Source organism: Sapajus apella, unplaced genomic scaffold, assembly GCF_009761245.1.
Source record: "Sapajus apella isolate SASKATOON/1434 unplaced genomic scaffold, GSC_monkey_1.0 scaffold19, whole genome shotgun sequence".
Taxonomy (NCBI): domain Eukaryota; kingdom Metazoa; phylum Chordata; class Mammalia; order Primates; family Cebidae; genus Sapajus; species Sapajus apella.
The window spans coordinates 23326190-23338948 of NW_022436959.1; the positions used below are offsets into that span (position 1 = coordinate 23326190).

At 34.3% G+C, this 12759-nt stretch overlaps 1 protein-coding gene across 5 annotated transcripts in view; it reads left to right on the forward strand.

Annotated features, from left to right (window-relative positions):
* ETV1 (ETS variant transcription factor 1) overlaps positions 1 to 12759 on the forward strand; it is a 94497-nt gene that overhangs the window by 70805 nt on the left and 10933 nt on the right. For all 5 annotated transcript variants that reach the window (XM_032287065.1, XM_032287064.1, XM_032287066.1 and 2 more), the window contains 3 exons: positions 5301 to 5369; positions 7240 to 7308; positions 10400 to 10569. In XM_032287065.1, coding sequence (XP_032142956.1) covers positions 5301 to 5369; positions 7240 to 7308; positions 10400 to 10569 — 308 coding nt within the window. The remainder of the gene's footprint in view (positions 1 to 5300; positions 5370 to 7239; positions 7309 to 10399; positions 10570 to 12759) is intronic.

The window sequence follows — 12759 nt, forward strand, 5'->3', positions numbered from 1 at the left end:
TTTTCCTTTCTTTTTTTCTTTTTCAAGACAAGGTCTGGCTGTGTTGCCTAGGTTGGAGTGCAGTGGTATGATCTGGGCTCACTGCAACTTCTGCCTCCCATGCTCAAACCATCCTCCCACCTCAGCCTCCTGAGTAGCTGGGACTACAGATGCATGCCACCACACCCAGCTAACTTTTTGTATATTTTTGTTAGAGTTGGGGTTTCACCATATTGCCCAGGATGGTCTTGAACTCCTGGGCCCAATGAATCCTCCTGCCTTAGCTTCCCAAAGTGCCGGGATTACAGGCATGAGCTACTGTGCCCAGCCTACTTTTTTTTTTTTTTTTTTTTGGAGATGGAGTCTCACTCTGTCACCCAGGCTGGAGTGCAGTGGTGTGATCTTGGCTCACTGCAACCTCTACCTCCTGGGTTGAGGTGATTCTCCTGCCTCAGCCTCCAGAATAGCTGGGATTACAGGTACACACCACCATGTCTGCCTAAATTTTGTATTTTTAGTGGATAGAGAAGGGCTTTTGCCGTTTTGGCCAGGCTGGTCTTGAACCCCTGACCTCAGGTGATCTGCCCACCTCAGCCTCCCAACGTGCGAGGATTACAGCCGTGAGCTACCATGTCCGGTCCCTAGTTTTCTCTCTTTATTTTTTTAAGATTTTGCAAATGCTACTACGAGCATATTAAAACCATCTAAAAGCTAACATAGTTCTCGTGGATCAGTCTATCAACAGTAGATTCAGTACATCTGAGCCATGTGAAATAAATATCTCTGCAGATTTTACATTATTTATATTCACAGTTTACTGGAAACCCTAAAGAGAAAGATCCCATCTAAGTGTGAGTGAGGTAAAACTAAATTCATCACTCCCTTGTCAGGATTTTTCCAGCTTTGCTGCCTTCTTCACATGAGGTTCAGTAACTAAGATGTTACGTTCATGTGAAGTTCACTAAGTCATTACATTCACATCAAGTTCAGTAACTAAGATGTTATGTTCACATTGAGCTTCCTGATGAACAGCAAATAGGTCTTATAAAACTTGACTTTTTTTGCTATCATTATCACATGAATTCAGATACACAAGTCCTTAGTTTGGGAGATAATTACTTTTAGATTTGTTCTACAATAGAGTGGTCATGTATGGTAAAAGAGGCAAAAAAAAATGTTATTTCCATTATCATTCATTCTAGGAAACTTCATAAAATAAGTTTTCTCAATTGACTACACTCAATTTGACATCTGACAATTGGAAGAGCAGGCTAAAAATATGGCCATAGAGGTGATGTGTTTCCATTTAAACACATCTGCATAAAACTCAGGTTATTGATGCACCCTTGAAAACCTTTGGATTTTAAACATAAACTGTGAGCCTACCAGGAAATGAGAAGAAGTAAGCAAATAAAAAAATCTAGTAAAGTACTAAGTTTAAAAGACGTAAAATATTGGCAAGATGTACCACTATGCTCATCTTTCTTGAATGAGATGGTGACAGTAGTTCTTAATACAACTCAGTATTTTTTAGATAGTAGACCTTATCTATTTGATAACTAGTTGAAAAACTAGTTGAAACTCCTAGGTATGCACTGATACAAACATTTTTTACTGAGCAGATGATAATTTCAGATATGTGTTCACATATACATTTTGGTTCTGAATATTTAATGTGCCAAGGTTTAGAAATCATCCATATACAATAGACAAGTTTATGTGGACTTGACTTTGTAGTACTATATCCACAGGAAGTTAGTAAAATGTATAGGCAATCCAACTTTGCACTATATACTTATAGGAAAGCAAATCCACATTAAAATACGACATCAAACATTTATATTTTACTGAGATTTCTCATTTACTCTAAGACATTCGAATGCTTAAGTTATACACTCATTATTGCTACAGGAATTTAAGCAGAAGCATCAAATGAAAGAGACTTGTTTGTTTTTCTCCCTTATTTAGCATTTACAATATGTAATAATTCCAGATTTGCTTACTATTTGATAGCAGAGCAATTTCAGCGACCTTTGTACAGATATCTCAGATAATTGCGGCAAATCTTTTTTTTTTTTTGCCGTGACCTGATGTAGCTCCTTGAAATTTTAAGCAAACTCTATCCTAAAGGAGAACCTCCATTCTGCCCTAGAGGCAGCAAATATGCAAATCAGAGAGTGCTTAGCAATTTTAGATGTGCAAATTCAGAACTGCACTTTGTGGTCAAGCCTTTGGTAAAGCTTCCCAAATCAATATTATGTTTCCCAGCATACCTTGAAAATGCAAATCAAAAGACAGAGAAGAAGGTAACATTTTTAAAAAAATTTCTGTGTGCATATCTTAATTGGAAGAGAGCTTTACTAATGTTGCTGAATATGAAGACTAATCAAATTAGGTAATTTGGGGTGCAGTTTATTATTCTTCTTAACTTCCGTTACATTGATTAGTGCATTAAAATGACAACAGTGCTTTGTTGCTTTGAATTTTTGCAGCATATTAGATCAGCTTTCATCACCATGAACTCATCTGTAACAAATTATAGGCAGTTTAATTTCTGTAAGCTGATTTGGCCAGTACTAATATGTCATAGAGCTCTTTGATCCACAAGTTTTGAAATAAATAAAATTCTTTGTCCTAAATTAAATTTACATAATTTAATTTTTAGATTTAATTTAAAACTTTTAAAGCCAGAGCCCTTTAGGAGCTAACATGATGGGGGGTGATATGGTAAAAAGAAGCTCAAAAGAGGTACCCCCAAATAGTTAAAGCATCTAGTGGAGAGTCTGGCTTTAAACCGTATAAATCATAAGTTTATAATGAATTTTAGTGTATTTTAAATATCATAGATTAATAGATTTGTGAAAAATATTCCAGAATAAGTATACTAATAATCAACAAATCATTCATCTCATGTAATTTAAGAACAGCAAATTAAGATAACAAATGTAACTTATTTAGATATATAATTATCTCTAGTTTTAAGTACTGTGGTTAAAGTACTCATTTTAAATATTTGTGAGGATCACCTAAAAATAGAGTCTGTTGTTAATAATAAGTCCCATATGGTGAATTTTTACAGTGTGCAGATACTGTGCAAAATGTTGCACATAACTTACTTCATATGCTCCTCCCAAAAACACTTTTAAGGATGTCATTATTATAATTCCCATTTTACAGATGAGGAAGTTGGGAGTTAGAGACGTTAAATAAAAACAAAACGTCATATTCCCATGCAATGTCAGAACTAAGATTCAAAATCGGCTCTATGAGATGACAAGGTGCATGTTTATAACCATTGTGTTGTACTTGTACTAATTACCCTAAAACTGCAATCTGTGGATGCATAATAAGACAGTGTGAATAAGCTGTCATCTTAATATTTTTGCATGGGTTAAACTACAGCTTGTTATCGTTGTTGAATTTTGTACATTTTATTCGTGAAAAAACAGAAGTGAATGCATATGCAATGCCTCCTTTCTCTGCCACAAAACATTTGCCTTTGAAGTCGCCGCTTAGCTAGTTTGGATCATAGTCAAGCATTTAACAAAAGTTAAAATGTAATGCCAAACTTCATTGGTTGGATTTTTTATTAGATAAGGTAGAAATGAAAGCAGCAGGCAATTTAATTAGCAGTAATTTTTCTGGGCAAGTCATTACTTTGATGAACTTCAGAGCAATGTTTATGGCTCCTAATTAACCATGTTAGTCATTTGATTGAATAATCACTTTGGAAATGTTTCTACAATTTGATTAGCGTCTGACCCACTCTGATAGTCATAAATTAACTGATATCACTTTAGGATAACATGACTTTACTTACTTTATGGGAATAATCTTCTCTTAGCCATATTTTTTCAGCCTCCTCTGGGCTGTATAAAGGACACCAATTTTAAGTATAGATCATGTTGAAACAATACTAGCCAAGGGTCTCCATTTTTAGAGCTAGCACTAGAGTACAAATAATAATAGGAATTGCCAAAAACACAATATTCCATACATTTCTAAACTGCCATTCATTGCTTTTTTGAGAATTTAGTTCACAAGTTGGGCCTTTGGAAGTGTAATAGAGATTCTGGCATTAGCCTTTTTATATAAGTCATTAATTTATTATGAATTTTAAACCAGTATATCTTAAAATATCATAGATTAATAGAATTTATTAGGAATATTATAAAGTAAATATAGCAATAAACAACAAATCAGCCATTGGAATAGGAATAGTATGTATTAGTGAAATTATCCATCGCATCTCAAATTTGATGTAAAATGTCTAGTTTTCCAGGATTATGCTAATTTTGTAATAAGTTATAACACTTTTATAAGGTGTTCTTTGACATTAAATAGTGAGTTTCTCAGAAATGTTTGTATTTCCTTCCTCCCCACTTTCCTCCCCCTCTGGGAAGGAAAGACTGCATTTAGTCACACTTACATGTAATAGAGTTTAGCCTATCTGTTTTCCTCTAGCTGCCTCCAGAGTCAGCCAGCTGTTTTTATAGCTGCAATCCAGGTGTGCAGCAGTCAATAAAAGTATTTTGTGGCAGGGTGTCAACATTAGTACAACAAAATGCTTGCCCTCAAAGCAGCTGCTGAGCTGATCGCAGAGTTATTAACACTGTCCCTTCCAGCCCCAGCTGCTTTAAGGGACCTTAAGCCTGGCAATAAATCAAAATAGCATTAAAAATTAATTCAAAGTATCATTGGTTAAAAAGTTGGGCTGAAATGGATTGCTAACTGTTTGGTAACCCGAAAGATTAACTATACCACAATCCTGTTATAAATGCAGATATTGAGAAACAATGTTAACTCTGTCTTGTATATGGTCAGAATTACAGGCTTCATAATACTTTATATAAAGAAGGCATAGTATAATAGCATAATAAAACTTTTGATAATACATTTTACAGTATTTTCAACTTGAAAGCTTCTAAATGTTTCAAATGTTGCTATATTCATAGAATGCTATGGGATTATACAAATTTATCTGGTAAATGTCCTGGCACATATTTAAAACTTGTGACCCTGTTTCAAGGATGCCATCACGTTCATGTGGTTTGCTGTTTGAGCTGACCTTTAGCAAGGTTTATTTGGATAACACTTTAAATGCACATTACTGTTCAAGAGAATCAGCATTCACCACGATGTACTCTTCATTCTTTCATTTCATGTGTGGGCCCTACCCGAAATGTTGGTTATATGTTGACGTGTTCCCCACATGGGAACCCGTGTCAGTTTCTGTAACTTTTCTGTCTGCACCCTGTCCACTGATAACCACAGCATTTCATCTCCAGGCTCTTTTTGACCAATGTTGTTTCCTCTTTCAGAAGTGCCTAGCTGCCACTCCATTTATATGAGGCAAGAAGGCTTCCTGGCTCATCCCAGCAGAACAGAAGTTAAGTTCTCCATCATTGAAATCTCTTGTAACTACCATTCAGAATAATCAGACATCCCAAACATGATGTCATTTCATTATATTATCTGGGAAAAATCATTTATGTTTCCTAAGCAATTGTTTTAAGACTATCTCCAAAGTAAAATGATGTTTCAAGTACTGCTGTTTTGTATTGGGTTGTTAACATGAGTCACGTGCATAGAAACAACTGAAAAGTGGATTTCTGTGTTTGTTTTTGCCAACAACCACATTCTTTTAAAATAGAACATACGCTTTATAGATTAGCCTAATTTATAAACTGCTGAAATGTATCTTCAAGGAATAATTGGTTTTGCTTTTACAGATCTAGTCATAGTTTTGGAATAAAACACCATCAAATTAAAGGTTTTCACCTTTAAATGTTCTGGATTTTACATTTTGGGACTTTTTTTTTTTTGACGGAGTCTACCTCTATTGCCAGCCTGGAGTCAGTGGCGCGATCATGCCTCACTGAAACCTCTGCCTCCTGGGTTCAGGTGATTCTCCTGCCTCAGCCTCCAGAGTAGCTGGGACTACAGATGCACACCACCATGCGTGGCTAATTTTTGTGTTTTTAGTAGAGACTGGGTTTCACCATATCGGCCAGACTGGTTTGGAACTCTTGACCTCGTGACCCGCCCACCTTAGCCTCCCAAAGTTCTGGGATTACAGGCGTGAGCCACAGTGCCCAACCCTGGACAGATAATTTATATGAATGAGATTTCACCTAGGAGGCCTGGAGAAGCAGTTTCCTTGTGGATAGGCTTGTTGTAACTGTGGTAGGAAAGCTTGGCCTCTAAGGGACTTTGATACTTAAAAGGTAATGGTAAAAATGATTTCATCTGGATATACTCCTCAGTAAAGGATTTCTGAAATATATGCATGGTTTGTAACCTAAACACTCCATGTCTCTTTAATAAGATTGACTTTGATGCATCATTTTAGGCTAGATCTAATATTGGTTATTTTGTGTAAATGATATTAGTAGAATTTTAAAGGACAGTATGAGATGATAAATATAAAATATATGAAATTTAAAGTTTTGCACAAATGCAGTGTAATTATTTTTGCTTCTGTTGTTAATATTATATACCGACCATAGAGAGCAATACATTTGAGAAATAAAAGTAAACTCTATGAAATTTATTCCTGGTAATTAAAGATAGCAACAACAAAAGTTCACAGCAGAGGATATTTTGGAAAGGAAATTATTATGAAAAGCTGTTGATTTATTTTATAATTTTTTCTGTGGATTTAGTTATGTTACAGCAAAAAAAAAAAAAAAAAGGAAACCTGTTTTTCCTCTTATCTTGCTAATTGAGTACAGTAAGGTTAACCCATCTAAATATTTCCACAAGAAAGTAAGGGGATAAAATAAATCTGTCTCAGAGCATCAGAGAATAATGTAAAGTAAATAGCAGTAATTCACCTTGCTTTCTCACTTTTTCATTGAACAATAAAATTTAGATTAATCTGAAAAAGGAGACAATACGTTATAAATCCTTGCCAATGTTTACGTGAGCTCTAGCTTGGGTTAGCAATAATATAAATAACTAACTTTTATATAAATCACTGTGTACTATTCATCACTCTAAGCTTGCATATATTAAATCATTTAATCCCTATAAGGGATTAAATCTCTACAGCAAACCTATAACATGGTAGGTGGTATTACTCTCATTCCTGTTTAATAGATGAGGAAACTGAGGCACAGAGGTTAAATGACAAGGGTCAAGGAACTGAAAGGTGGCAGAGTAATGTTCTATCACAATTTTTTTGTTAAATGGTTATTTTTTAAGTGTTTGTGAGCTTCATTTCTATCACGAATAAATGTATTCCTTTTTCATCCACAGGCTGTATGTTTGAAAAGGGCCCCAGGCAGTTTTATGATGATACCTGTGTTGTCCCAGAAAAATTCGATGGTAGGTTTTACACTTTGCTTCAAGTTTTGATTTTTTTTAAAGATGGAGTGATAACCTTCGCCTTTTCTGAAAACCGTGGACATCCCTACATAAAGATTTCTATGCACATAATTCATCATGCACTTAATTCTAGCTAACGTTGACCTATTACAATTTATCTCTTTCTTTCCCCTAGTAAAAAAACCTTTTCTTTTGTCTTAGGGGAGAATCCATTTTTGGAGAAGTAGCCAAAGAGCATCATTCTTGCTGAGCTTTGCGTAGAGTAAGAGGGGGCTTTCCATTGCCCTGCTGAGCACATGCAGCTTGTTATTCGAGATTTATTGAAAGCTGATCCTGTAATTAACAAAGCAGAGCAGAAAGCGTGCTACCGTGGATGTACTGATGACTAATGCAACCTCTCTTCTTTTATTGTTCATGAAAAGATGCATTATGGAACACAGGAACAACATAACTGCCCATTTAGTTAGTGATTGTTAGTCCCTTTTTTTTTTTTTTTTTTTTTTTTCCTGGGGAAGATGTATGTTACTAATGTAGCATTACTTTGCAATTGCTTGAAAGGGAGTTAGGAAAGCATTACCTTTTTAACATCACTTGCTATTGCAATGCAAAAGTCTCAGATGTTAGAAAAGGGTGTCAAGTTAAATAGAATTTTCTTTTTTTGACAAAGGCGACAAAAGTTTTCATCTTGAGGAAGCTTGGGTAAAAAGTAAACAGTTAATTGATTTAGTGGTTCTTCACACTGGTCTTCATATTTCCTGCTTTGATTGTTTAACAGGAAACGAGCCAGGGGCCCTCTGATTAGCTGATTGCACAAACTTTGGGGATCATGACTGTAATGACTTGGGTACTCCCTGAAGTTTTAAGTTGTCGTTATTTAAACAGCAAAGTACATGCTCAGATTGTTTTCAATTTCTAATTAGTTGCTTGAAGACTACCCTGTGTTCCCTGAGACTTTTGCCACCCTTACCCTTCTCAGAAGGGCTGGTAAATCTAGGGAAGATCTATTTCTTTAGCCTCCCTTTAAAAATTCACTCAAGGTCAAAAAACAAAAAAAAAAAAAAAAAAAAAAAAAAAAAAAAAAAAAAAAACCCTATAGGAATAACATTTTTGGTTTTATTCTACAATAGATGTTAGTTTTAAGCTTTTCGTATCAGAGGGGTGAACCGTACTATTTAGCAACATTAGCAGAGCATCAGAATTCTTAAAATACAGCTTTTTCTCTTCAGACAAACTATGAGGCCTCTTCTTCTTGGAATGACCTTCGTTAGTTTCTTTCATGTTTGGTGAGCTTCATATTTCAGAGATCTTAAAAATTAATAAGGGCTTATAAGGAAGAAAACTGTCTCAAAATTATGGACAGAATGACAGTATAATCTGACAGGCCAAGGTCACACTAATATTTAGAGAACTAGCTGACTTGATTATTCCCTTCGATTTTTAAATGCTCTTAAATTTTATACAAATAAAACATTTTTTGGAAGATAGTGTTTGTCTTGTATTTTATAAGTAACGTGGAACAAGAAGAAAGAAAACGGGTTTATTTTTTTACTGTACATGGTCAGTGTGATCAGTCGCATTTATAGGCATAAGCAATATAGAGACTATAAAATTTCACAATGTTTCACTCTATCTGCATAATTGCTCAGTTACTCCCATAAAAAATAAATTGTAAAACTCAGAAGGAAAAACTGAGATAAATAAAACTGTCATTGAAATCAATATGAAGATACACTTCTGTATTATCATGTTAAGACCAAAACAACATAATGATTTTTAGCAGCGATTGACTCATACATTTTATATCTTGGTTTAGGCTTTTCAAATGTTGCCCTTTCTATAATTATTTTAAGAGATATATATCTCTCTGCTGACAATGGGTAAGTTTTAAAAAGTGTGCGATTTGGTCTATTTTATAATTCACAGGTAGTGTGACTACATAGGCTTAGATATATTTTATCTGAATTGTTTCTTTAGTGGAAGAGTAATTTATGCATAAACAATGATATACTTGCAGGACCCTAGACACTCAATCCCCAGTGTGAGCAGTTCCACATATTTTTGAGACATGTGGCTAGAGATAGAAGGAAATAATCAGACGTCATAAAACTTTGTATTTTTTTATTGTAAAATTAAGATCACTGACCAGATTTATACCAGAAGCATTGCAGCACTAACACTTTTATTGCTGTGCTCTGTTTAACAGATTTTTACACTAAATATGAATATCAAATAAATCTAACATCAACTTGTGCTTAAAAATACATACTTACAGAAATCTCTGGTGCATGCATTTTTAAATTGAACTTTTAGAAAAAACAATAGCAAGTTAAATTCAAGTGAGTGAAATACCAGCAAGAGATAAAGAAAAATGAGAGAGAATTTTTGTTTGTTGACAGTTAAAAAAGTAGTAGCTTCAGTATGAAGGTACATGATGTTGTGAAGGATGGATAGTACTATTGTAATGCAGTATGCCCCGAATTACCCACAAGATTTTCCTAATTTATATAAAGTGAAGATTACTTAAGTCAGTTTAGGATACTATTAAATTTGCTTTGAAATATTTGCATTAAAATTTTTGATAGTTTGTCATGAGCAGGTCAACAAGTTATTTATAAATTATAGTTTGCAGAATTTAATTTGTATGAATAAAATGCCCAGAGCTTAAGACTGATTGTTCCCTCTTCAGTGTTGCTTAGAGCAGTGGGTAATGACATTAACAATAAAAGCAAAGAAGTCTGATTAAACATGATGTTTTTTAAATAAATCAATTTTTTAAAAAGATAATTCCAGAATAATTTCATCAGTAAATGATGCACGTCATTTATATTGACCCAGGATTTATTCTGCACCTGTGTTATATATAGTTATCTGTAAGTTTGTACAGCTTGCTTGTTTATATTCAACCATTTAAGTAATTTAAGTTCTTCTTTAATAATATATTCAACCATTTAACTGTTTTAAGTTCCTTTTTAATCATATATTTCCAAGTGGTTGATTGTGGTTTAACCATGTTAGTGACTGATTTAATGTAAATTTTATGTAAATAGCATGATATTGCTAATAATAGAAATGTTACAATGTTTTAATTCAGGGGACATCAAACAAGAGCCAGGAATGTATCGGGAAGGACCCACATACCAACGTCGAGGATCACTTCAGCTCTGGCAGTTTTTGGTAGCTCTTCTGGATGACCCTTCAAATTCTCATTTTATTGCCTGGACTGGTCGAGGCATGGAATTTAAGCTGATTGAGCCTGAAGAGGTTAGTTAATAGATTTTAATTAGGACACTCAGACATGTTATAACATAAAGAAACTGATATATTTGATTGATACACCAAAAATGTATTCTGAAGCATTTTAGGACTTTAGAGAAACTTCCTGAGTTAAAAAATGTGCTAAGATAAAGCGTGTCTACCTTTAAAATCACCAATATATTGCATATTCCTTTCAGTCTAATACAATCCTTCAAAATTGATGTTGGAGAAAATTAACCAGAGCATCATTTGCACTTTTATTTAAGAATGTCTGGCTTCAAGGTTTATAAAGGAGCATCTCAATTAGAGAAAGAGGCAGGAAGATTTATGGTCTTTAGGAGAGAGAAACGATGTCTGCTAAAGTCAACTGGTTTTGGGGATGGAAGGATTATTCTTTCCAATTAGCAGTTATTATTTGGACAACCTGGATTTTGTCATGAGGGTTGGAGAGGAGCATTTAGAGACCAATGTCATGTTCAGAAGAAGATAGGGGTAAAACAGCCATGGTGGATAAAGGCATGCAAGGGCAACAGTGGAAATTTCTCAGCCCTTAAGTGTCTCTTACAAGACACAGGCCTGGCAGAAACATTTTCCTTTGTCAGTGATACTTGTTCCAAGTCAGCTGGACCAGCATACTCCATTGGAAGGTTGGGATGAAGTTTAAAATGTTGCCATAGCACATAAGAAATTACTAAAATGAGAAGAGTCTGGGTGGAGATAATACTGTGTGAAGAAATGAAGGACACCTTCAACTCACTTCAACTATCCTCTCCTTCCCACTCCCCACATACAAATGAAGTATTGCTGGGAAGAATTTCAGTTTTTATTCTTCCCAGGACTAGTTTTAGGCTTAAGGCTACTATTGATGATTTACTATTAGTGTAAATCATCAATAGCATTTTTGGACTTCTGATGGAAAGGTAAAGTTAATATCAAATTATTGTGTCTTTATTACTATGGATTCTTTCTGTGCTACTATTAAAATTGACTTTAGTTTATATCAGCCAAGAAAGCAATGGAAGATTTTTAGCTCTGACATACCTCTGACTGATTATATTAGGTATTGAATCTAAATACTTTAGTAATACTGAAAAATTCAGTAAGTTTAAAAAATATTTGAAATCCAAAGTGATTAAATTTCATGTACACTGAACATCCACACCCTCAACTACTGGGTCCATCCATCTTAAATTTTCTGTCTTTATTAAACCATGTATTCAATTGTAATTAGATAATATGCCCTAATTTGATGTCCAGAAGATAAGGTTACATAATTTAAGATTTAAAAGATTATCTGACTCAAGAATGTACTGAAAGTATGACATAAGAGGTACCAGTTAGAACAATTAAGTCTCCTTCAGTTTGTATCAGTATTTTAGCAGCACTAGGTGGTAGTTTTGCAGTATCTCCCTTGCCCCATACCAAGCACACACATACAGAACGATCATTATAAGAATTTGAAATTTCTCATTATCTAGGATGATGTTTGGGTGTTTGAATGCTGTAGTGTGTTTAAAACTTAGCTGTCAAAGAAGATTAGTTTTTTCATAGATAAACGATGTAGGTGAAAGAACCACAAAAATGTTAAGCACTAAAAAACTGAGACTAGAAATATTTAACACAGTAATTTAAAAGCCTTTCACATAATAGGACTGTGTGCTCTTCACCTCATGGAAGATGTTAATCACTGCAAGAGTTGGTTCATGCTGGAACTGAGCACATTCAACAGGGATTTGTATCAGTTAAACAGTTACTTCCCTCCACCTGTGATTAAAATAAACTGAGCAGGTTTTTTGTTTTTTTTTTTGTTCTTGCCATATATTGTTAGATAGGAAAAAGTTACTGAATTATGCCAATATTTCTTGATCCACTCAGAAGAAAAATTCTTTTGCAAATGATTAACCATTTTATGTTGCAGCTGTTGACTTTTATGACGTTCAGATTTGAGTAAGTAGGAGATTTGACCAGATGACCATTACGTTTCATCAAATTCTGAGTTACGGAGTTTTTTAAATGTAGGGAAGAAGTAGAATTACATCTTTTCCATACAACAAACTGACATCTAGATAACTTTTCTGTAGCAGCCTCATAAAGTTAAAAAGGGGCTGGCTAATTCAGAGTCAGTAGAGCATTTCCAAATAATAACTAACTCAATGGGAATTGTGCAATAAGCACTGAATGTCTCCTAAGGCTTTT